The 26933-nt window shown below is 41.5% G+C and overlaps 1 protein-coding gene across 5 annotated transcripts in view; it reads right to left on the reverse strand.

The window, feature by feature from the left end:
• TSGA10 (testis specific 10) overlaps positions 1-26933 on the reverse strand; it is a 41609-nt gene that overhangs the window by 9608 nt on the left and 5068 nt on the right. For 4 of the 5 annotated variants that reach the window (XR_014218947.1, XM_082220063.1, XM_082220061.1 and 1 more), the window contains exons 2-16: positions 24395-24511; positions 20994-21209; positions 19377-19442; positions 18233-18400; positions 17026-17181; positions 14525-14698; positions 14303-14380; positions 12352-12503; positions 11812-11927; positions 9711-9865; positions 8674-8729; positions 8228-8396; positions 5990-6100; positions 4288-4473; positions 2826-3035 (exon numbers count right to left, since the gene is read on the reverse strand). Coding sequence is in view for 4 of the 5 variants with exons in the window: in XM_082220063.1 (XP_082076189.1) it covers positions 2826-3035; positions 4288-4473; positions 5990-6100; positions 8228-8396; positions 8674-8729; positions 9711-9865; positions 11812-11927; positions 12352-12503; positions 14303-14380; positions 14525-14698; positions 17026-17181; positions 18233-18400; positions 19377-19442; positions 20994-21209; positions 24395-24511 (2130 nt within the window). In the remaining variant the exon portion in view is untranslated. The remainder of the gene's footprint in view (positions 1-2825; positions 3036-4287; positions 4474-5989; positions 6101-8227; positions 8397-8673; positions 8730-9710; positions 9866-11811; positions 11928-12351; positions 12504-14302; positions 14381-14524; positions 14699-17025; positions 17182-18232; positions 18401-19376; positions 19443-20993; positions 21210-24394; positions 24512-26933) is intronic. The other variant, XM_082220062.1, reaches the window with a different exon arrangement.

Here is a 26933-nt window from a genome sequence, read left to right on the forward strand (position 1 = left end):
AAATAGACATGGCACAAATTAGATGCTGGAGCCCAGGCCCATACTCAGTCACCTGACAAAGGGTGCGTCTGGATGCCTCCTGCACACCCCATGAAAGAACTGGAAAGTGACCAACATTCTGTTCCCAGCGATGCATCCAGGAGGCACCCAGAAAACAGTATTACTTACCTAAACTAAGCCAAATCAGGGAGAGATCAGAGGGGTGGTTGCCCTGGGGAGAGGTCCCATGATGAAGAAGTGACACTAACCCAGGGGAAATACAGGACCCAGGACCCCTCCTACATGTTTAGCCACCAGCTGTCCTGAAGAGTTTGCAGGTCAGACAAGACCTCCAATGATTCCTCTGAGGAACACCAAAAAATGCAATGCAGATATTTGTTCAATTTCTTATGATTGTAGCCATGCAAAAAAGTCTTTTTAGACTTTTAAACTCTTTTCAGAATGGCTTAAATCCTTGGAAAGGGAAGCAAACAAATTTGAGGTATGGTGACTTAAAATTTGTCCCTTTTCCCAGAGCAAGATGGATGTAGGGCTACAGCAAAATGCTGATTGATGTAAGCCTCAATAATATCTCTGAGCAGTTGTACAAGGGGAGAGCGAAGCATATCTGGAGATGGACCCTTAATAAGCCTTTGATCCTAACAGCCAGACTAGAAGAAGAAAAAGGCTGTGTTGGGTGGATGGCTGCTGAACCCAGACGTGCTAGCCAGGCCTAAGTAGTGATGGTAAAGGGCCGCATTATTGAGTAAGAAGCTGCTGAGCTGAGAAGAGCTAGTCAGGTCTGTAGGAGGGAATGAAGGAGCACCATTGCCTGGATGAGGGAGGTTGTCAAATGAGTGGGAGCCAAGTGGCCAGTTTGTAAAAGCACACCAAGTCCAGAAGGTCTAGGTTGAAGGGGGAGGGATTCTGACCTCTACTGGCCAGATGAAAGGAGGGCTATCAAATTCTCTATCCAAGATGGTGGGGCGGAGGTTTCATGCATAAAACCTAATTTTAAGTGGCTGCCATTTTCCTGCCAAAAACTGCTACCCTGGCAAAGCTTTAGCTGATAGAAGAAACACTGAAACTTATCCCAGCCTAGAGGGAAAGCATCAAAAGACTTAACGGGCTGGCTAAAATCCCAGCCAAACTCCATTGCTCCCCAGCACTCTCCCTCATCAATAGGCACCTTAGCCTAGACAGCACTGGAAAAGCCAGGTTAGAAATCAGAATTGTGGCTGTACGTGCTCCAGAGAAAGGTACTAGCTTCTTCTACTGCAGGTGGCTTGGTGGAAAGTAGATCTGAGGGAGTGATAGCTGGCCTTTTTTCTTTTGTTAGCCAGGACATGGGTTGTCTCTTCTAAGAGCTCACTTCCCCTTCCCCCCCATAGGAAAAACCCTGGGGGGAGAATAAGAGAGAGGAGAAAGAAAACTGACCAAATTCATAAAGAGAAAGTAAAAAAAGGAACAAGGAGCCAAGGTAAATGTAAGAAAATAAGAAGCAGGAGCTTTGAAGTACTAGGGAGGGAAGGAACTGGAGGTGTAATCTAAGGAGCTGGCTTATGCAGTCATTTTGGTACCATGTAACTCTGCCTTAGGGAAGTTGGCAGGGAAAATAAAGTCAGTTTTCTGGATGCCTCCTGCGTGAATCCCTAGGAAAAATGGATGGTGATATTATAGATGGGGCTGCTCGCTCCATGCGCCAACCCCCCCCCTCAACTTATCCAATGCCTTCTCCCTTTACACCTGACCCACCCACTCACAGCTCACCCCAACCCATTTTTTACTCAGATATTGAAGTCTTGTACCAAAAATAGACAAAGGAGAACACTGTTGATGTTGATATACAGGTAACTTGCATCTTATGCTAAGGTTCAGTTACAGCAGTCTACAGTACAGTGGTACCTTGGGTTACATACGCTTCAGGTTACAGATGCTTCAGGTTACAGATTCCGCTAACCCAGAAATAGTATCTCGGGTTAAGAACTTTGCTTCAGGATGAGAACAGAAATCGTGCTCTTGTGGCGCCACGGCAGCGGGAGGCCCCATTAGCTAAAATGGTGCTTCAGGTTAAGAACAGTTTCAGGTTAAGAATGGACCTCCGGAACAAATTAAGTACTTAACCCAAGGTACCACTGTACATGTATACATAAAAACATATAAAACCAGGAACCCCTGGAACTGGGGACCCCACAAGGTGGAGGGCTTTCTCAGCAGCGGTGATCTCCCTGTGGAATATCCTCCCATCAGATGTCAAGGAGATAAAGAACTACACAACTTTTAGAACATATCTGAAGGGAGCCTTGTATCAGGAAGTTTTTAATGCTTGACGTTTTATGTTTTTATACAGTATGTGCTGGAAGCCGCCCAGTGTGGCTGGAGAAACCTAGCCAGATGGGCAGGGATATAAAAAAATACAATTAATTATTGTTATTATTCAACTTACTTCACAGTTAAACTATGATGGCCACAAATCTGGATCACTTTAAAAGAGGATTAGACAAATTCATGGCAGATAAGACAATCAATGGCTCCTATAGTCTATTGGAGGCAATATGCCTCTGAATGCCAGTTGCTGGGATTCTGAAGTGGGGAAAGAGCTGTTGCATTCAGGTCCTGCTCAGGGGCTTTTCATAGGCTTCTAGTTTGGCCATTGGGAGAAGAGGATGCTGTACCAGACGGGCCCTTGGTGTAATCCGGCAGGGCTATTCTTGTGTTTGTATTTAAGCAAGCGTACATAACATAAAGGTTGCTGTATTGTGAGAATTTCATTCAAGGTGATATTAAAAGGCATTCCAACTTAGGTGTTCTGCCTTTACTGTTTGCTCTAAACAATGTATACTTACCCGTTCTACTTCCTGTGTTGTGTTGCTTAGTTGCCGGGCTAATAACTCTTTGCTAGTGTCCAATTTTATGCAGAGTTCCCGAGTAGATGCCAACTCTGACAGTACAGAAACTTTCTCCAGTTGCACGTCATGGAGTTCCTCCTCCATTTTCAAAAGAGACTTACCTAATGTAGAAATCTGTGACTTGTGGGCTTTTTCTGCTGCTAATTGCTGTGAAAACATGTGTTGATGAAGACAATTAACTTTTTGATAGAAATGTACCAGAACAATGCCTAATAACTTTAGGGAAGGTCAATTACAGTTTTAGTTACCGTATTTTTCACTCTATAAGACGCACCAGACCACAAGGCGCACCTAGTTTTTGGAGGAGGAACACAAGAAAAAAATATTCTGAATCTCAGAAGCCAGAACAGCAAGAGGGATCACTGCGCAGTGAAAGCAGCAATCCCTCTTGCTGTTCTGGCTTCTGGGATAGCTGCGCAGCCTGCATTCGCTCCATAAGATGCACACACATTTCCCCTTACTTTTTAGGAGGGGAAAAATGAGTCTTATAGAGCAAAAAATACAGTAAATAATGATACCTTATCTTTTTCGAATACATAACTTCTAAGAGTTTCTGAAGTGAATTTAAAATAAAATTGTTAACTGTAAGCAGAATGTAAAATAAATATCTTGTGAACAAACCAGGAAACACTAGATGCAGCTACATTTCATTTATATCAATTATTAAACTAACTGGATTAAAATAACTGGATTAAAATAAAAGTGTCTAATCTTCAAAATTTTGATTTTTGGCTGCAAAATCAGATTTCAGAGCTGGGGGTGGGGAGAAGATAGAATTATTAACTTTAGAAAACAAAAACATACATATTATTTCTTACCAACCACATTGTGTACAGGAACCATCTTAAGATACATAATGGTACCTAGAATATTGGTACTTAGAATACTGAACTCTCAGCTTGGTAAAAGTGTAGAATTCATACATTTACAGAAAAACAAGGGCTCACACCACATACTTATCCCAAACAGTCTCAAAAAGGTCAGAATGTGCAACAATCTAAGTAAGGTCAATGGTAGCTATTGCCATCAACTGGTGATCTGTGGTTTAGCTTAAAGAAATATGGTGGAAGCAGAACTGGAGGAGAAGCAAAGTGGCTGTGATCTCTCTGGGAACCCACATTTGCTTGGCCACACTAAGCCATGATTTGGTTTAGCATGGTGTGCAAATAGGGTCAGTGAATTATGGAAGACCTTTACAACAAATGTGCTTTCTGAAAGTACCTGTTGTAGCCCACATAACTGAGACATATGTCTCACAATAAACTTTATCCCTTAACACTCCCAATGGAGATGAAGAACAAGGGCAAAAGTGCTGAATGGAAATGAAAAAGCTCTACTGCCCAGCTATTAAATGAAAATGAAATTGTAAAAATGGATTGCTGAGGCTTTTCCAACTTACGTGCCCAATCTCTGTTTCAAGAGCCTCTGTTCGTTCTTTTAGTCTGCGGCTCTCAGATTCTGCACTGAGGAGCTCCAGTTGGACAGAGCTACAATTTGCTTCCATTTGTTGGAACTTGGATTCCCACTTTTCTGCTTGCTCATTGGCCCTATGGTAGTTATCCAAAAGATCTTGATTCTCCTTTTCCTGAAATTCAAAATTTGGTTTCATTTTTGAAATTTGAGGCCAGTTTACATATGCCATGCATAGTGGGACAGAAAATTAGCTTGCATAACCACAGAGCAGGAGCCATAGTGGTGTCCAACAGATGTTTTCGATTACAACTCCCAGCAGCATAGGTAACACCCAGTGATCATGGGAGTTCTAGTCAAAAACATCTGGAGGGGACCACATTGGCTACCCCTGTCCTAGAGCATAGAAAACACAACCTGTGTTACAGTGCATATATTCTGTGATTTGTATATATAATCACCTGAATGCTGCAATCCTTCCACAACTTTTTTGAGTGAAAGGTCATGGGAACTGGTTGTGTACACCCCATATTGTTAGACAATTGGAAAGAGAGCACATGGCTCTCTACTGCTACACTTTACAATATAAATGGATGGGGGGGAAAGTGAACTGGCCCTTAGTAAACTATATTCACTTCAGTCCAGTTGTATGGTGGGTTTGCAGGACTAGTGGACATCTGAACTTCACTGTAGAAAGATGGACCTGCCATACCGGTACTGCTCAACTTGTACAACATGCCCATGACCAATTTGGGAAGGGGAAGGGAACAAGACAGATGGGCAAGCACCAGCTGTATAGTGGGGAAGGGGAAGGGCTCTGATGTTGTTCCAAGTATACCACTGCAGCTCCTTCCTCTGTAAGATCTGCTGCAAGAAAATCAAAGCAGATGAGGAAATGCCTCAGTAAACTTTTGTGTTTAGTAAAAATACAAAAAATAGTCTCATGAATTTTGTAACTGCATGCATGCATTTTTCAGCATGCAATGCATTTTGAATTGAGGCCTTAAATAACACTAAGGCAGCTCAGATGTGCATTGACCTTGCATGCCTTCTTCTACTGGGATTATCAAATTCTTTTTGCCTTTTGCACATGTGCCAGTACAGATTAATGCTGATGGAAAGCTTCTCCTTCCTTCTACAAACTTTTGACCTATTTGAGATCTTAATCAAAAGCTAGTATGGCTGCAAAGCTTTTGCAATCCATGGAACATAGACTATAAAAGTAATGTAGTTTCCCAGATTCTGAGTGGAATCATTTTTTAGAGCAGAGGTGGTGAATGGTCCAATGGGCGAATTTGTTATCTCCCCCACCCCTTGCAGGCAAAATTTGACATCTGGTTGGGGTAGCCTACCTAACAATACCCTGATGTCACAATGACATCAAACAACCCTTTTTTTGCCTCAGGAGGAGTGCTTTGCAGGGCCCTTGCAAATTGCTCAGCAACATAGTATTTTGCATAGGGCTTTGCAAGGGTCTTGATATCTTGCAGAATGCTTTACAAGGGTCACTGTGAATGACCCAACAAAACTGTCAGCTCTCCTGCAGCATTTTGCACAGCACTCTCTGAAGGCTCAGTAAAACCTTTCAAATCATTAGAATGTAGACATAGGAATATGCTCCTTGACAGGAAGCACCCCATTAGACATTGCATGGTTTAGAAAACTTGCAGCTTTTCAAAGTATACATTTACTTTAGATTTCAGCATGCTCTTCAGTCTGGAAATATCTGTATGCCAATCTTCAGTTTTCGCCTTCAGATTATCAAGTTCATTCTGACATTCACTGAGTTTGTGATGCAGAATCTGTCAAAGAAATGTGAAACATTGTTTTAGGCAAGCATTTCATACTCTTTTCAGGTTTGACTACATTTTAGAAGTAGGATTAGGTGTCGTAAAGTGTTACAATTAAAGATGCATTCCTATATATAAAAGGAGAAATACGAACCTTCAAGATGAAACAAAATTCTAAATAAAATTTAGTTAGCAGAACAAGCCTGAAGCAACACACATGTGTGCACAACAGGGCTGGCCCAAGATATTTTGGCATCTGAGGGGAACCACAAAATGATGCCCTCCTCCCTGGTAGGGAAGAAGAGGTGAGTGAAGGTCCATGTCAGCAACAAGGGGGGAATAAAACTCTACACTGGGATCTACTGCTCTATGAGGCAGGCACCTACCACCTGAGCACCTTGCTCATGGGTGGGCTGACCTCCCCCACATGCCCATGGAGAAGACAAGAAACTGACTGAGATGATGGGGGTGTGACCAACAGATAAAGGCCAGTCTGTGTTTCCTGTCTTCAGCAGCAAGAGAGCAGCATAACCCATATGATGACATGTTAACCACCTCCAGAGAACATAGTGTTATGAGTTTGTGGATACTAGACACCCTAAATTCCAGGGTCCAGGTGTTAGAATTTAATCAGTGTTTTGGAGTGTTAAAACTGAGTGCAAGACCTGTGTGTATTAAGCCACAGTGTATTAAGCCAGACCCTGTAAATTAAACTGCCTGCTAGTCTCTGCTAATCCTTAAATTAAGTAAAATGCTAAGGGCTAATTAAGCTAGGCTAACTTCCTTGTGAGGAAATCACCTGGGGTGATAGGCTATTAAGAAGACTAAAAGAAAGGTAAAGGACCCCTGACCATTAAGTCCAGTCACGAACATCTCTGGGGTTGCGGCGCTCATCTCACTTTACTGGCCAAGGGAGCCTACATTTGTCTGCAGACAGCTTTTCCAGGTCATGTGGCCAGCATGACTAAGCCGCTTCTGGTGAAACCAGAGCAGCACACGGAATCGCCGTTTACCTTCCCGCCAGAGTGGTACCTATATATCTACTTGCACTTTGATGTGCTTTCGAACTGCTAGGTTGGCAGGAGCTGGGATCAAGCAATGGGAGCTCACCCCGTCGCGGGGATTCAAAGACTATAGAGGATCAAAGAGACTCTGTGTGGAATTACAAATGGTAGTAACCCCTGCTCAAAAGCTAAAGCAAGAAGAAGTGTGGAGTTAGGGCTGTGATGTAATGTGGTAGTAAAGCAGCGAGCTGGAGACAGAGGCAGAGACCACCATGGCTGATGCTCGTTTGAATCCAGGGCTGTGCCTATGGAGGAAGCAAGACCCAGAGTGATGCTGGGAACCCCTCCATCATAGGCTCAGGTTGTATATATCTGTAAACAAACCATATATCATAAAGACACCTGTGCCTAATTTTCTTAAAAGAAGCACAAACCCTGGAACTCCCTAGAACATGGGTGTCAAACACAAGGCCCACGGGGCGAATCCGGCCCGCCAGACCTCGTCATGTGGCCCGTGTAGCCGGCGGCGACCGCCAGCCTTCACCTTTTATTCTCGCTTTTTTTTTTTTTACACAAGAAAGCCGCCTCTTCAGAGCATGCGTGGCAGCCTTCAAGCCAGAGAACGTCTGCCCTCTAGCGGCGCCGGCCGTTCTACACAGGAAACCTCCACTTTACATGCATTCAGGAAACCTCCACTTGTTTTTGAGCGCATGCCGTCCTGTGATGTGACAGATCCAACGGCTGCCTGAACCCTTCTCTCCTCTACTGTAAGTTATTACTTACATTATTACAAAAAACAGTAATAATTGAATGCAGTGACAATAATTTATGATAATAAAGAGTGGACACATAGTCCTACAGATACAACCGGCCCTTTGAGGGTGACCAAACTGCTGATGCAGCCCCCGATGAATTTGAGTTTGACACCCCTGCCCTAGAATCTTGCACTGCTCAGAGATTGAGGGTAGTGTGGAACAATATCCTCCCTGTTGTTGGTTAGTCGTTTAGTCACTTCGTGACCCCCATGGACCAGAGCACACCAGGCACTCCGGTCCTCCCTAGTTAGTTACAAAACAGTTCCTGGTTAATAGTGGAAAGGTAAATATGAGTTGTATTCAAATCTGCCAACATATACCTGATTCTCCTCCTTAAAGCTATAAAGCTGTTTTTGTAGATTATCATTCTCCCGAATTAATCCTTCTTTCTCTTCGCTAGTCTGAGCAAGTTCATTATTAGATTCATCCAAAAGCTGATGTAGTTTGGTAATATCCTGTTCACACCTACAGAGTGCTTCAGTAGAATGCCTGGGCAGTAAATTATAAAATGCAAAATACATTTTACATAAAAATGTTATTGCAAAACAAGGGCATGAAAATGTCTCTTCGTCAAATGTTTTTAGATAGAAGTATACCAATAATTATGTTTATTTAATAAAACATTTTTAAAATATTGAGTATGTCTAATATTACAAGTTATAAATACAGAATAGATTAATTTATATATGTTAATTCTAACAGAATAGTTCAAGTTAAGTAAAAATAACTTTAAAAGAAAGAACGAAATCCAGAGTTTATGTCTTACTTTGTTGATTTCTCCATATCAGAAAGTAGGCACTTCAAATCTGAAATGGTCTTTTCCTTGAAAATAAATAAAAATGTATTTTTCCTCAGTTAGTAAAAAAGAGATGAACAAAACAGGAAATAGTTTGTTTTTTTCATGTCAGTTTCTTTTGTTCAGTAATACTTTATAAGATTAAGGCTGCAATTCTAATCATCCTTATATGAGAGTAAACTCCAATGAACAGAGCAGGATTTACTTCTGAGTAATTGTACATAAGCTTGCACTCCACAGGTTTTTAACATTTTGACTGCAATCCTATACACACTTGCTTGGGAATAAGTCTCATTGAGCTCAGTGGGGCTTAGTTCTAAGTAGACATGCATTTGATTGCAATGTTAGGCTGCCAGAACAGCAAAATAAATATGGTAGAGATTTAATATCATGGCACATGCAAACTTTGCAGCAAAAGTCTCAGAAATCTCTGAACTGTGGTGCTGGAAGGGGGTGGGATTAACCCTTTCACGTGACATGGTTTCCTCAATCAAAATGCCCCCTAAAGTTGCTATTAGAATCTCAACATATACAACATAGTGGTTACAGAGTCTCTGACTGCAAGACCTACAAACAGCATGTACAAGGTAGAAAGTTATTTGCAAAAAAATTATAGCATTTTAACAGTTTTCTAAATGGTAGTAAAGTTCCTCATTCTATATTTGAAACTGTATACTTAAAAGTCATAATCAAATTATTAGTAGTATTGAAAGGTGTATGTTTAAACTAAATCTAAAAAGCACCAATTTGAATAAGCAGAATGTTTTAACCCTACTAATCCACATATTTGCATATTAAAACAGAATTACTCAAAAATAATCCACAGAAATGTCAATTTTCCATCACTAGCACAACTCATGCTTGTACCATTTACTTTGTCCAATATGCCTGTAATGTGTACTTTCAAAAGCTACATGCCAAATATGAAGTCTCCTTCCTGCACAAGCACAAAAAAATTCTAAATGTGATGAATCTTAAATACCTAAACATTTACATATCAAACTTACTTTAAGGGCCAAGCTTTCTTCAAGGGAGGCAACTTTATCTGCTTTCTCTTCCAGAAGCTCATGTAAAGAATCCTTTTCTGTATCAAGTTCAGTTATTGTGTCATTGAGTGTACAAATATCTTCTTGTTGAACAAGATTTTGTTTTGAAAGCTTTTCTGGAAATATTATAATAGAATTTCATTATTTTATCAGTTTAAAATAACCTTTGGTAAATAGGCTGTGATCAAGCAACAACTTTGATGAGCATACAAATATTTATTATGCATGTACAAGTTCCACTCCCCCTACATTCTGGCCAAACTGCAAACTTTTAGCTAAGATAGTCTTGCAGAAAAAAACAATGAAGTCTTGTAACATCTTAAAGGCCAACAATTTATTGCAGCATAAGATTTTGTGGAGTACAGTCCACTTCATTTTATCCTGAGTTGTTGGTGTATGTACATGATTGGGGGCGGGGAGGCGGGGAGAAACTGGAAACAATGAGGTCAGAAGAAAATGAAATACAATGGACAGTCACAATTTCCTTAGTAAAAGTGACCATTCACAAAAAGAAGTGTTAATCACATGACAATCTAACATTGCTAAGTTACTTAATACATATAGTGCGATTTTTAAAAAATCTATTGTGCTCATTCTATCCACAATGATAGCACTGAGCCTCCCTCACCTCTCATGCCCAGGCCTGGGGAGGAAGTGAACAATGGGGGAAACTGGTCTAGCTACTCACCACTTGCCACAGAATATAACACTTGAAATCCACTATACATGTGTAGCACTATTATTGCCATATTTTCCAATAATTTTCAAATGCTTCTAAATAACTTTATATAAATACAGCACAAACACCATCACATGGATGTGTCCTTAATTGTCAAACTTGGCCGAAGTAGCCAAGAAAATTGAACTTTTCTGTAGCAGCATTTTGGGGCTCTATACTTTGCGTCACATTCTTGTAATGACACAGGCTGTGGGTAGCCAATGAGGTATGTTCCAGTTTTTGTAAGACTAAAATTTCCATCATTCCTGACCACTGCCATGGTGACCATGGCTTATGGGAAATCATAGTCCAAAATGATATGGAGGGCACCTCATTGGCTACCCCTTTTCTATGCAAAGTACACCTCTCTGTGCCTAAGGCTTGTGGGATGCAGTTTTGTTACTGTTTTTACAGTAATATAAAGTGCTTGGATCAAGGAGATTTCAATCATGACCTCGGTGAGCAAAGCAGCAAATTTAAATCACTGATTTAAATATTAAATATTATTTATTATTCAGATACTTCCTATATAAAAAAGTACATATTCACTGGTACTAAAGTCATAGAAACAAATATTCCTGACTAAATAATCACAGAACTTAGGCAGAAACTTGGCACAAAATAGATGTAAAATATCATCCATATGGATTAGTGGGTGACACTTGTAGACTTGCCAGTCTCTGGCCCCAGTCATTGTTATTAATAATTCATTTCTATGCCCAAAACTCATAAAAATGTGGTCTGCAGAATCACAATTAAAACTAAAATGACATAACAAATGAAATCAAGCAGGATACATTCAAGAAACAGAAATGCCGGATTACAAATATGAGTCACTCAACAAGGTTATAAAAACAGGAAATTGTTTTCATAAATAGGCTTGGTGAAATAACCAAGTCTTAATTTGGCACTTTCAGCTAATTACAAACAATGCCAACTTGATTTTACTAGGTAGAGTTTCATAACCCCAGTGCCAAATGCACAATTCTTCTTAAGGATAGTCTGACACTATCAGGCACCATCAGACATTTCTCAGAGGCAGGTTGCAAAAGTCAGGGCAGGGGTATAAGGAGTAAGGTAAGATTTTAAGCCGCAGGTGTTTAGGCTTAATATACTTAATAGTAAGACCTTGAAGATAGTTTGGTAGCATACTGCTAGCCAAATGCAACTATCACAATATAGGTGTTATATTTTGTCAATAGACAGCACCTGATAACCAGGCTGCATAATTCTGCACCAGCCTCAAGGGTAGACCCACATAAAATCACACTGCAATGGTCCAATAAATAATCCTGTATAAAATATATTTTTAAAATGACTCAAAGGTTGACATTTGAAACTTACCATTTTTTTCATCTAGACACGTAATTTTATCTTGAATGAGCTGTAATTCATATTTTTTCTTTGAGAGTTGTCGTTGGGCCTCTGCAATGTTATGCTCCATTTTTTCATTCATAATGCTAAAAATTAACAAAGGGCAATTTAAATTTATCTTTTCACACAAACATTGCACTAACACTAAAAGGGATCTCATGACAAATGGCAACTAATTAACAGCTAGTGACTATAGAGCAAGGGAATTTTGTGAACGCGTAATTAACAGTTAATAAAAGCTAAGCACAAGCTACGGAACTCTTCAAACAGAAGTCAGTACAAATCAGGTATCAGGTAATTTAGAATTAGTGTATGAAATAAGCCAACTTAACTAAAGAGAAGCTATTGCCAAAGTAGAACATACAGTATATCACCATCCTTTTAAACTACATTATTATTTATACCCTATTAATAAGCCTACTTCGTATCTCAAAAAGTTAAAATTATAGCCAGTCAACAGACACAAACTTTGAAACATAAAATATTTGATTCAACACATATTTCAGTTACCTCAGTGAAGCATTAGTTGCTTTTTGCCTGCTTAGCTCACTTTCAAAATCTACTGCTCTTTTTGCCAATATTTTCATCTCCATTTCTAGAGACTCGATTGTCTCCTTCATTAAAGCCATCTTTGATGTTTGATCTAATCGCTCATTGTCAAGCTGAGACATTAAAGTGACAAGGAATTATTACTTTATATAACATCCAACTACTTCAATTAACATATGCTTTTACCTAGGAATTATTTATGTTGCCTTTTCAGACTTTTTATAGAATTATAGAATCGTAGAGTTGGAAGGAACCCAAGGGTCATCGAGTCCAATCCCTTTGCAATGCAGAAATCTCAGCTAAAGCATCCATGACCGATGACCATCCAACCTCTGCTTAAAAGCCTCCAAAGAAGTTGTCTTCACACAAATGCACAGAGTATGGGAGACAAGCAAGATGAATTGGAGCTTTTAATTCAGGATTGCAAGTATGACCTGGTAGGCATTATTGAAACCTGGTGGGATGAGACCCATGACTTGGAATGTAGAAACTGAGGGGTATAACCTGTTTTAAAGGAATAGACCAAGCAGGAAGGGAGGAAGAGTAGCATTATATGTAAAGGATGTGTATACCTGTGAAGAAATCCATGACTTGGAGCATGGAAAGCAGACTGAGAGTATATGGGTAAGGATTGTAAGAGAAAGAAACAACAGTGACTTTACTGTGGGGCTCTGATATAGACTGCCAAGCCAGACAGAAGACTTGGATGATGCAGCAGAGCCCCCCTCCAATGCAGCGAAGCATTAACCACACTAGGGACCCAACCAGTCAGTCTCCCTCTGCTAGATTTAATAAGCCAGGAGGAACAGGGCTCAAGGCGCATGTGGTCAGATGCATTGCCACCAGCACCTTGTCCACCTCAACTGATTGCATTATCTTAATCAAGACAGCCAAATGTAACACGATGCATAGCAGAGCAAGGACCTGATTAGCTGAAAATTAGGCAGTTCTTTAATGGACAAATTGGGAGTATTGATGCTCTGTTGCCAAAGCACACAAAACCCTGGAGATAACCCTGAATGGAGAGCAAATCAGTCTCCTATTTTCTTTTCCAGTAAGACTGTATCTTATATACTACAGTTTCTAGGACTAATTCCTTAAGAATATATTTCCCTTTAATAAAGGTTACAGGTTACGGTGAGAATCGAAACTCTTTGTTACAATAAGCCCACTGGCTACTGGCCTGTTTCTGGGCACAACTGAAATGTTGGTCATGAGCTATAAAGCCCTATACACCTTGGGTCCAGGCTATTTCCCTAGATAAGCCTGACCAGGTTTTGAAATCTTCAGGGGACACCTTTCTCTCCGTTTGCCACCCTCACAGGCACATTTGGTGGGGACATAGGAGAGGGCCTTTTTGGTGGCTGCTCTCATATTGTGGAACTCTAGTCCATGGGAGCTTAGTTTTGCCCTCTCTCTCCTTTCACTGGCAGGCAGGCTTTTTTTGTTTAGATAGGCCTTTGGCAACTATTGTGGCAGGGTCATTTAATGGTATGAAATGCATATTTTCTCCTCCTCTTGTTGTTGGGTTTTTAAATGGTTAAGCTGTTTCAATTCAATGGCGTTTTTAATATGGTAACTTATTTATTTATTTATACTTATAACTGTTTGGTGTGCTTTTTAGCTGTATCTGTATTTAATGCATGTTGTGAGCCACCTTGGATCTGACTCCTGCACTGGGAGAAAGGCAAGATATAATAAACAAACAAATAAAGCTCTGTATAGATTACTAAATAGAAAAATAAGAATTAATGCATACAAATAATTGCATGTTTCTTGAATAATGTAGTAAGAGTTGTATATTTATACAAAAAAATCATTCAATGTATCTTTTCAATGTCTCTGTCCTTCTAACCACTTGTTTAATGTTATATCTACCATATCTTTAAAATAAGGAAACATTTTCCCTTACACTCTGAACATTTAACTCCAGTTCCTCAACTCTCTGTTCCAGGTGAGCTTTTTCATTAAATGCAGTCTCTTGAGCAATCTATATCAAACAAAAACATAAATCAAATACACTTAGTATAATAACATTTAATCTATTAGATTAGATTAGATACTACACAACGGTCTTGGCAGTTTCTTATGTTGAACAGATGTGGCACAAACGAATTTGGATAAAAAGTCAAACCTTTAACCTCTCTCTCAAGCTATCTCGTTCAGTGGACATCCTTCGGAAATCAGAAATAGCTGCATCCCTTTCTGTTTCCACACGCCTCAAAACAGCCTGTGCAGTCATCGCAGTTTTGGATGCTTTCGGGACTTTCATAGCTTCTTTTCGCAGTTGACTTATTTCTTCCTGGGCCTATCATTCAAAATTAAAACTCAGATGCAGATTTGTCCAATTCAAGACAACTTAAATTGTAACTAGCCTACCAAAGACAAAACTGGAACCAACTTACTTCAGCAGATATATACAAAGTGAATACAACCCATAATGTCACATCCACAAATAGCCCAAGCAACAGAGACGGCCTGTCGTTATTAAAACCTGCTTAGGTTGGGAGCTATCCAGAGGCATCAGGCTGGCACTGTGGAAACGTGATCCTGGAATAAATCAATCCTTGATCTAATTCATCAGTGTTCTTTCTATGTTCTTAATAGTTTGTATAGGAGCAGCCGGCAGGGAAGAGTGTCACCGTGGAACTATCCTGGCAGCAGGATTACTGCTGTGTATCAGGATGGTGAAGAGGTAAGGCAAAGTAGCAATTCAGTTATGGTGGTTTAGGCATACCAGCAGCGCCAAACCAGCATACCTGACACTATATTTGAACCACCCTGTCGTCACTACCACCCTCCTTCACCGCATCCTGCTACATGGCAGCAGCAGTGCTACTAGGTCAGGTCTGTGGCACCACCCCTTCCCACTAGCTGCTGCTCACATTACTTTCCATGATGGATCCCAAAAGAAGAGATAACATCTATTCATTCATTCATTTATTCTCTTCAAAATTTCAAAACTTTTCTTCCCAATGCAAATGTACAAGCAGGATACAATAATAAATTATAATAGTACAAAAAAGAAAAGAGGGAAATATTTTAAAAATCCAAATCATAAATCTCTCTTCATATAAAATCAGGCTATACAAACAAAACAGAAAATAAATTGAAACCTAAGTGCAGGAAGCCTAGAAAAACAAAAATATTTTAACAAACTGTTTAAGTCTACAATAAGGCAGTCCTATATCCCTCCAGAAAGAGAAATTCCAGAGTTTATGTGCCCAAAGTAGGAGCCCACATTTTAAGTACTTGCACATCATAAATCGGGACACGGGTGGTGCTGTGGGTTAAGCCACTGAGCCTAGGGCTTGCTGATCAGAAGGTCGCCGGTTAGAATCCCCGCAACGGGGTGAGCTCCCGTTGCTCGGTCTCTGCTCCTGCCAACCTAGCAGTTCGAAAGCATGTCAAAGTGCAAGTAGATACAGTGGTACCTCGCAAGACGAACGCCTCGCAAGATGGAAAACCCGCTAGACAAAAGGGTTTTCCGTTTTGGAGGCGCTTCGCAAGACGAATTAACCTATGGGCTTGCTTCGCAAGACGACAGCCCATAGGGAAATATCCGGGACAGCGGGGAAGCGCAGCGCGTCTTCCCCACTGTCCTGGGACCTCCTCCGAAGCCGGGCGGTGGGGCGGGAACGCCTCCTCCCGCCGCCGCCGGGCTTCGGAACGATGCTCCGAAGCCGGGCGGCGGGGAGGGAACACCTGCCCCCGCCGCCCGGCTTCGGAGCATCGTTCTGAAGCCGGGCGGCGGGGAGGGAACACCTTCTGAAGGCGGGCGGGGGGCAAAAGTCTTTGCTCCCCCCTGCCTGCCTGTCCCGGAGGGCTTTTGAAGGCAGGTGGGGGGGAGCAAAGACTTTCGCCCCCCGCCCACCTTCAGAATAGGTCCAGGACCTCTTCTGAAGGCTGGCGGGGGGCAAAAGTCTTTGTCCCCCCTGCCTGCCTTCCCAGGGGCTTTTAAATCGCCCCGGACAGCGGAGAAGTCCTCCGCTGTCCCAGGGTGATTTTAAAATGCCGCCCCCCAGCATTTTAAGATCGCCCGGACAGCGGAGAAGTCCTCCGCTGTCCCGGGGTTTTTTAAAATGCTGGGGGTGGGAAGAAAAGCCCTTGTCCCCCCCCCCAGCCTTCAGAAGAGGTCCGGGGACAGACTGTCCCCGGACCTGGTCTGAAGGCGGTTTCCCTAGGAACGCATTAATTGATTTTCAATGCATTCCTATGGGAAACCGTGCATCGCAAGACGAAAAACTCGCAAGACGAAGAGACTTGCGGAACGAATTAATTTCGTCTTGCGAGGCACCACTGTAAATAGGTACTGCTCCGGCGGGAAGGTAAACGGCGTTTCCGTGCGCTGCTCTGGTTTGCCGGGAGCAGCTTAGTCATGCTGGCCACATGACCTGGAAGCTATACGCCGGCTCCCTTGGCCAATAAAGTGAGATGAGTGCCGTAACCCCAGAGTCAGCCACGACTTGACCTAATGGTCAGGGGTCCCTTTACATCATAAATCCTGAGAACGACAAATCTTCAACAATGCCTCCTAAGACAATCTTAAGGTAAACAGCTCCCAAACACTTTAAGATTTTATATTTTGTCAGAAATTGTTCTTACCAGAATATTCCATATGCCTGTAAAGATTACCTGATCATAAAGTTGAATAACTTTGTCTCTTTCTGCTGTGAGAACCTTGATGTTGCCTTGAACTTCTGCCATGTGACGTTCATATCTTTCCAGCATTGTCTTATATTCATCACGGTCTCTCAACATTTGCTGAAATTCTGGATCAGATTTACATCCCTAAACAGTTAATGAAGAGAAGTTGATTTCCTTTTCTACTGCTTTTGATTTATCAATCAATCAATCAATCAATCAATCAATCACATCCATAAATCACAAACTTTAGAATTTGATTGGATTATCCAGTTTTAAATTATTAATCTGTGCACAATTAACTATTCTGAAATGCTTTTTGTTAGATACTATGTAGAATGTGTAAGGGACGCAGGTGGCGCTGTGGGTAAAACCTCAGCGCCTAGGACTTGCCGATTGTCAGGTCGGCGGTTCGAATCCCCACAGCGGGGTGCGCTCCCGTTGCTCGGTCCCAGCGCCTGCCAACCTAGCAGTTCGAAAGCACCCCCGGGTGCAAGTAGATAAATAGGGACCGCTCCGTCGGGAAGGTAAACGGCGTTTCCGTGTGCTGCGCTGGCTCGCCAGATGCAGCTTGTCACGCTGGCCACGTGACCCGGAAGTGTCTTCGGACAGCGCTGGCCCCCGGCCTCTTAAGCGAGATGGGCGCACAACCCTAGAGTCGGACATGACTGGCCCGTACGGGCAGGGGTACCTTTACCTTTACCTTATGTAGAATGTGATTAATTCTATTGTAATGAGTATAAATAAAGATTTAAGTTGACAGATACCTTGAAAAATAGTATAAAAATAGTATAAATCACAAAGTTAGAAACGACAAAAAATAATGTAGTACAACATCTTCCCAATGACAGAACCATCCATCTACCAATCCATCATCAATGAGTCCTTGCAATCCAAACAGCAGTATGCAGCAACCAGATAGCATGCATACCAGAAAATGCAACCTGTATTTTGTATGTATTAGGCTGAAATTCTAACTTATCAGGAGGCAAGTTCCATTGAACTCATTGGGCCTGCTTCTGAGTAGAAATGCACAGAACTGCATTGTAAAGCTGCTTAAATCTTACTGACTTCAACAGGATTTAGGTAGTCTGATTAATTTACTTCAGTCCCTCGCTAGCATATTAATAGTGCCAAGTAATCAAAATCAGCTGAAAAAATGCACAAATCTATACTTTATGAAAGTTGAAAAATATACCCGGATGGGGGAAAGCTCCTTTGAAACAGAATGAGAGGAGCTGCGCCTAGGACTTGATGTATTTCGAAGCATTTTCTTCAGCTGATATCTGTCTTCTTCTGCTGACTTGATAGAATTGTCAAGCCTTGAGGGACGCTTCTCCTGTGATAGTTCAATGTTTGAGGAAGGCTTTTAAGTGCCAAAGTGAAAACAATTATTATTATAAACATACTTTTCCAACTATGACATATTTATACAGAAGCAAGATTTATTATGTTTCAGATTTTCTGAATTTACCGTATTATAAAATCATTAAAGCTGTTTCTGTCAAAACAAATAGAGTTGGTTGTATGAAGCAGATCTCACAATAAAGGCTGGGAAGAGTGGGAGAACCTAGCATGCATGTGGCTATGAATGCCTACGTGCACCACTGAACAAATGTCATAGCTGACAACTTAAGTGAGAGAAGAAGACTGGTTTCGCCACCTGCCTCCTCTTTCCTTCTTTGTCCTTTATAAAGCAGGGTATGGATGAAAAATAGGCATCTTTTGCCAATCTTTCTGCTAGACAGAAAAAAAATACACAGAGCTTCCTAGCTTGGGTACAGGTGCACATAGTACACTCTGCAAGTGAAAAGAAGGTAAGAGTGAAACGGCACACCCAAACCATTCTGACAGGTAGATGAGATTTCTAAGGAAAGAGGCTCTAGGGAAAAAGGTGTCCTTATAAACAGATTACGCCTTGAATTTCTGTACTTGAAGAGAGTACGTCTTTAGGCAATAATTAAGCCCGCCCACCAACTCCACACACCTAAGGGTTGTTAGGAAAGGTTGCAGTAATGACCATGTTCAGCTTGCATCCCCAATGTCTTCCCAGGTGCACAGAGATGCAAGCAGAATTTGAAAGAACTGTGCCCATTGCTTTCTGTGTTACAGACATGCAGGGAGGTCAAACCACTGTTAATGCTGAAGAAAGAGAAATCTCACTGAAAAGACATAAAATGCAGAATAAGGGGCATTTTGAATGTTATGTATTCTTAACCCTACAATTATGCATTTAAATATCTTATAAAAGACGTATCAGTTGTACTAATCTGTGCAAATGTTGTTTGCAATGTACATATGATATGAGGTTTCATCAGCAAAAATAAAGATATGTAACTTACAGAGCTAAGGGCGCTGATTTTATGTTCCAATTTCCGTATAGTATTTTGTTGGCATTTAATCTGAGACTAAAATGAAAAGAAAGAAAAATATGATTAGTTAGACAACTGAAAATAGAGCATTTGGCGAATATTTTTCACTGACTAATAATGCATTTGGATAACTCATTTAAGATGAGCTGAAAATGACAAACTCAGTAGAGCTGAGGTGCCAGTCAGTTAGCAGAGTGGTTTTCAACCAGTGTGCTGTGGCACTCAGGGGTGCTGCAGGCAACACTGGCCTCTGTCCCTCGTTCCTTCCCTCCCTCCTCTGATGTCCTCTTGTGTCCTGCCTCCCAAAGGCTTACTCAGCTGTTTGTTGTAGCAGCCCTGGCTACAAACTCTGCAAGCAAATGGTGCCTCTGGGGCTGGCCAGGGAGTGCTGGTTGACAGGAGCTGAGGCGGCCTCAGAGTAAGCATGTAAGTGGGTGAGGGAGGCCAGGCAGGCAGGTGCTGTGCTGGCCTTTCTTGTGCTTGCTGTGTGCAAGGCCTGCCTGGGAGCTGAGTGCCTGGTGCTGAAGAAGAGCTTTTCTACCATGCAGCCCCACCAGCACCTGCGGCTGCCACCCAAGATAAGGTGCTGGCCTCATGTTCACCTTTGGCCAGTCTCCACTGGGCCACTAAGGCTGGGGACATCCTCTTCCCAGGCTCCTTTGGGGCAGTGTGATGAGGCACCTCTCTTTGGGGCAGGGAGGGCAGCTCAGAGTTGGGCACAAGGTAAATCAGGATCTACTGATAAATCTCTGGGTGATTTGAAGCACAGGGTGTTCAAAAAGTAACCAGACACCTACTGAGTTACATTATCCAATAGGTGTATAGTTACTTTTCGAACACGCTATAGATTGGTAAGGATTTTTTACTCCTGGTTGTTTAACAATAACAGCAACACAATGAATCCCTCCTAAATTATCCAGTTGGAATGAAGAAAGCTTAGGGTAACCAGGAGTGGATTTTTATGTTGAAGGACTGTGAGTTGAGTTCTGATACTATAAAAGTATTATTCAAAACAAATTCATGTGCTAAGAATTCTTTAAGTCTAAGTGTATGCCCTTTATATCAGACTCCAGCTGATGGATATCAGAGTTTCAATAGTGGCGCCTGCAAGTTTACCCTCCTCTGCTCTACACCATTACAAGGCTAAATGTCCACAGTATTTTTTGACCTACACCTGTATCTCTTTACTTGGTCAACATTGTGTGTGTGTGTGTTGTAAAATTATTGGAACACTGAGAGGAACATAGGAAACTGTCTTATTCTGAGATAGACCTTTGATCCATCCAATTCAGTATTGTTGCACTGACTGATAGCAGTTCTACATGATTTCAGACAGAAGTCTTTGCCAGTTCTACTTGGAGATGCTGGGGACTGAATCTGGGAATTTCTGCATCCAAACCAGATGCTCATTCACTGAGCTACAGCTCTTCCAACTGGTTACAATTCCAATATTTCACATATGCAAACTCTTAAAACTACATGAGCATCCAGAAATGGAAATTTCTCCTGTAATTGTGAAACTAATTCTCAAAAAGAACAAACTATAAAACATTGCATGTATAAAAATTTTATTATTAATTCAAGTACCTTGGCTTCTGCAATTTCCTGGTCTGCACTATCCAATACAAATTCTTTTTCTTTTTCCAGCTGTTCTGCTAACTTGTCTACATGAGCGAGTTCTTTACAGAGATATTCATTCTTACTTGCCAAGTCACCCACTTGAGTTGTTACTTCTTTCTTACTATCAAGTATTTTTGTAACATACTTCTCCAACTCAATATTTTTTGTTCGCAGTTCTTCAACCTTGTAAGTCAAAAAGAACAAAATGGTTTCACTTCTCCTACATCTTAAGTCTTGGCAGCAAAACATTAGTTCATATCACATACTAAGTGTAAAGGGCTCCTGAGCAGCTGACCATGGTTAAGATACATTGAAACTGCTTGTTCCTACATGGAAATGGCTGGCTGAGCTTACGCATGACTAAAGGAATACATTTCACACATACTAAGTGGCACTCCAGCTTTAGTCCTGGAGAGCTCAGGCCCCAAACATATTAGATTATCTCTAACTCTGTGACTCCTTATAAACTCATCAGCTGTCAAAATCCTTTGGATGGTGCCTCAATGAACCAAGTTTCAATAGGAACAGTATATAAAGAAGCGTTTTTTTACATCAGTAAAAGAAAACTGTCATGTGTGAAGCAGCCCAGTGGTAAGCTAGACTAAGAGAGACAGAAAAACCATGCAAGCACCAACACTTCAGGCGTGCTTCAAAAGTGATATGCTGAATTGTTTAGAAAATCTGATAATGGTTAGATAATGAGAACTTTTAAGGCCAAAGTGACCAGCCTATAAAAGCTGGGTCACATCACTGATTTAACATAAAGCAGAGGAATGATGTGTTATTTAAATTGCAAAATAATTAGTCCAGAAGTGAAAGTCAAACCCAGCTCCCATGTTCTTCCCACCAAATCACTTTGCCTCATCTTCCAGAAGGGCTCCAAGACTACAGGCAAGCTCATGGGGGCAAGGGGAACTCATGTTGCAACCTGCCCTCATCATGCCCAGTAGGGCCTCCAGCTGTATGGAAATTGTTGTTTTTCACCTGGAACCTGAATGACAATGAAGCTTTAAAAATCTGCCTATGATGTCAAATTCAGTGTCATAATTCTAAGGTTAGAAAGCTAGAACATATAATGCAGCTCATGGAACGTGCCTAATTATGCAGCAACTTTGTTTCTAAGGATCTTGAATGATAACAATGTTCCATGTAAAACATACAATAGAGCCTGAAGCATGAAATAAAATCCAGGATCTATGGCTTTCACATGGTGGGGGCATACTAGAATAATATAATATAGAATATTATAACTAGCAAGGTTATAATACTGTCTTGCATGACATACTAATCCTCGTGAGACTGTGCTAGTATGCAAGCTCCTAGAGAGGAGCTGTTTTGCTCTTCCCTGATCTTTTCATTGTTGTATCAAGCTTAACCAAGGTTTGCTTTTGTCTGAACCAGGGCTCATGGTTAAACACTCTCCTTGCTAACAACAAGCTGTAAACAAGAATAAACTTTGGTTACAGTTCATGGCTAGTGAAGAGAAAGCTTAACTATGAGCCCTGGTTTGGACATGGTAAGTCAAATTATGGCTTACGTAAGTGCAGCATGGCAGCAAAAAAGATCAGGGGGGAACAAAGCAGCTGCAAGCCCCCACCCCAAAACCAGCATGCTCACATGTCTCACTAAAATCAAGTTTGGCTTAGCATGTCATGCAAACCAGCCCTATAAAATACACTTTAATTCAATAATCTTCTGCCTACTGCCGCTGCTAATATTGTAGCCTTTAAGCAAATGAGCAGTCTTTTTTTAAATACTGTTTTTATTTATTTTCATAGTACAGAGGATAAATTTTGAGAAAACAATTGCTACAACAGTAAACTACAAGTAACTTGTCCTGATAAAATTACAGACTTTTATCATGCCATGTGTTAAAGTTTCATTTGATAACTCTAAGAGATCATGCCACATTTTCCCATGAGTGCTGGGTGGATTGCTGCCACAGTCCAAACAATTTATGTATTCAATAAATATTTGTCATATGTTATATAAAAGGAATATGGATTGTGTTTGCCCTTTGCAGCTAATGAGCAGTCTTGTGATCAGCATATGCTCTTCTGATCAATGAAATGATATCAAATCTGGCAAACACAATATTCATCCATTTCTAAAGAATCCATCAACCTAGTTTTGTCAGGTCTGAATCAAGACTGATAAAAGCCAAGTACAGTGGTGCCCCGCAAGACGAACGCCTCGCAAGACGGAAAACCCGCTAGACGAAAGGGTTTTCCGTTTTGGAGGCGCTTCGCAAAACGAATTTCCCTATGGGCTTCCTTCGCAAGACGAAAGCCCATAGGGAAATCTCCGGGACAGCGGGGAAGCGCAGCGCGTCTTCCCCACTGTCCTCGGACCTCCTCCGAAGGCTGGCGGTGGGGCGGAAAGCCCTTCTCCCCGAGCCAGCCTTCGGAAGGCTCCTCCGAAGGCTGGCGGTGGGGAGAAAAGCCGTTCTCCCCGAGCCAGCCTTCGGAAGGCTCCTCCGAAGGCTGGCGGTGGGGAGAAAAGCCCTTCTCCCCGAGCCAGCCTTCGTAAGGCTCCTCCGAAGGCTGGCGGTGGGGCAGAAAGCCCTTCTCCCCGCACCAGCCTTCGGAAGGCTCCTCCGAAGGCTGGCGGTGGGGCGGAAAGCCCTTCTCCCCGCGCCAGCCTTTGGAAGGCTGCTCCGAAGGCTGGCGGTGGGGTGGAAAGCCCTTCTCCCCGCACCAGCCTTTGGATGGCTGTCCTGAAGACTTGCGGTGGGAGGAGGGTTTTCCTTCCCACCGCCAACATTCAGAATGCTGTTCTGAATGTTGGCGGTGGGGAGGAAAAACCCTCCTCCCACCGCAAGCCCCGAGAACAGAGGAGAAGCGCTGCGCCCCTTCCCCTCTGTTCCCGTACCTGTCCTGAAGGCTTGCGGTGGGGAGAAAAGCCCTTCTCCGCACCGCCAGCCTGGCAAGCGGTTTCCATAGGAACGCATTAATTGATTTTCAATGCATTCCTATGGGAAACCGTGCTTCGCAAGACAAAAAACTCGCAAGAAGAAAAAACTTGCGGAACGAATTAATTTCGTCTTGCGAGGCACCACTGTAGTTCTGATGCAGCTAAGTACTGTAATTACTCTCCATATACCCCCAGTAAACAAATGAGCTAAACCTATAGGGTTTTGCATTGGGAAGGCCCATTAGTACACACGGATATTGTCATGGTAAAATGCCACAACAGGTTGATTAACTACTATTATATAGTCATTATAATGTAACTATTGATCCCATGCCATTATTTTGTCCCAACATTTCTAATGAGAGGACAAATCCATTTTTCACAGCAAAATGTTATGTTTATGGTCTAGTTTAGTTGTTACAAATAGCCAAAATTTCAGAAAAATATGACAGAACCTCTGATTGCAGTTGTTGGATGATTTTGTCTTTCCTAATGCTGTCTTCTGATTTTGAAGCTCTCTCACTTTCAGAAAATGGACAACCTAACACAAGCTCTTCTCTTGTTGTCAACCTCTGGGGGGAAAGAAGCAAAAACTGTTTAAAGAACAGTCCTGTTTTGTGATAGTCTATTTCTGCATTCGGCTGAAAAAATGCAAGTTTTGAATGTTATTGTCGTAAGGTATTATATTGTAAATATAGCTGAAGCCCAAACCAGTATATATTTAACCGAAAGTAAAGTCCACTACGTTCAACAGGCTTAGATGGCAATATAATTGGATGGGATCAGGGCTGGCTGGGAAACCACAGTCAAAGTGTGCTCATTTATGGTTCATCAACAAATTTATAGGTTAAAGACGACGTCATAAGACAGGTGACGAAATATGGAAAAATAACAGTGAAAGAAAATATATTCACAAAATGGTTCATATCTTTGTAGAAATCTATGTATTATATAGGTTCAACTTTTTCCTCAGCAAAATTTGAGGTGGTGGGAACTAAATTTAGAAATTGAAGAAGACGCAAGGTACAGATTGTGGACAAAAGTGCCATAAAAATGCATATCGGCAACATCCAGAGAAACAGCCCTTAAAATGGTGTACAACTGGTACTTAATACCTTGATGCCTAGCCTATATAAAACCGAATGGTTCTCCCATATGTTGGAGAGGATGTCCCACTATAAGGACATATCAGCACATGTGGTGGGAGTGTCCAAAAATAGAAGTTATAGAAAGAATGCAGTTACAGAACTATCTCTGATTGCAAGGCAGACAGTCTCCAGGACACCACAATTAACTTGTCACAATATATTACAAATTACAAACAAAGAACTCACAACACAACTATTAATTGCTGCAAGAACAGCTATTGCCAAGATATGGAAATCATTGCAATTATTAACTATGGACCAATGGTATAATGCAATTTGGCAAATAGCGTTACTGGAAAAACTGACACAAAATTTAAAAGTACAAAGAAGCCAAAAAAACAAGACAATTTTATGCAGTCTGGTGTGATGTTTATACAAATTATACAAATAATGAAGCATATGGTAGAGCAGTATCCATAGTTTAGAGCACAGTGTGGTGTGCATGAAATACATATTTTATTTTATTTTCTTCCCCTCCTTCCTATAAAGGTAAAGGGACCCCTGACCATTAGATCCAGTTGCGGACGACTCTGGGGTTGCGGCGCTCATCTCGCTCTATAGGCCGAGGGAGCCGGTGTACAGCTTCCAGGTCATGTGGCCAGCATGACTAAGCCGCTTCTGGCAAACCAGAGCAGCACAAGGAAACGCCGTTTACCTTCCCGCCGGAGCGGTGCCTATTTATCTACTTGCACTTTGATGTGCTTTCGAACTGCTAGGTGGGCAGGAGCAGGGACCAAGCAACAGGAGCTCACTCCCTCGTCTCAGGGATTCGAACAAGCCCTAGGCTCTGTGGTTTAACCCACAGTGCCACCCGCGTCCCTCCTTCCTATAGATTACTACAAATCCTAATTGTTACTGATACAAAATACCTTTTACTTATACTTTACATCAGTTCATATATGTAATATTTGTAATAATTTTGGTATATACACCTTGACACAACTTTAATACATTCAGAAACTTTTATCTGAGTTTTTTTATGTAATTGATGCATATAATATGCTCTTATGTAAATAAACATATATCTCAATGCAACCATATTAAAGTTTAAAGATGAAAATGAATAAAAACTATGTTACCAAAAGAAAAAATAAGGAAAAGGCCAGGGCTGCTTCCACTCTGGATATTTATTGTGGAATAACCACACTTCATTCACTCACTTTTTACAAGGCATCTGTATAATGTTGTGAACAAAGCATTCTGCTCCCTGATCAGCTCTCATTTTCTTCAAAGCTCAGAAAATCCAATTTTTTAAAAAAACACAAAGGGACAGCTGTTTAATTTCCTCAGGTTTAGAGGAATGGTTTGCAGGCTAAGTTATAACCTAGATAGATTGCTCTAGGCATTTCCTTCTCTATGGTCCATCTGTCCTCCCTGAGAGTCTACTTTAACCCTTCCTTTCCACATAGCGTTGCATTTACTATATCTTATCCTTCCCCCCCCCCCCAAATTGGGGCAAGGCAATAATAATTAGGAGCAAAACGAGAGAGAGGAATTATTTAAAACTTTCCACTCATATGGTCCAATATAATATCCCCACCCCTAACATCTGGGACTGGGTGAAAGGGGACTGGCCACCTGGCTACAGAATGTTATTTTGATTCCTGAAGTCTGGAAACAGAGTTGCTATTCCATTTACAAGCTACAGCAGTATAGCAATAATTGGGTGCTAATAAATCACCCAAGTCTGGAGCACCCTGTTTTCTTTTGTCCCAGAGATTAGGACTAGATCTAAAAGGCTTAAGTTAAATTTGTTGGTGCAAATCCTGGATGCCAAGATCCAAGTCTGGAGCAACTACTCTTTGTGAGACAATGCAAGGAGATTTAAAGCCACAAAATATGAAGC

This window comes from Podarcis vaucheri, assembly GCF_965113315.1.
Source record: "Podarcis vaucheri genome assembly, chromosome: 4".
Lineage (NCBI taxonomy): Eukaryota > Metazoa > Chordata > Lepidosauria > Squamata > Lacertidae > Podarcis > Podarcis vaucheri.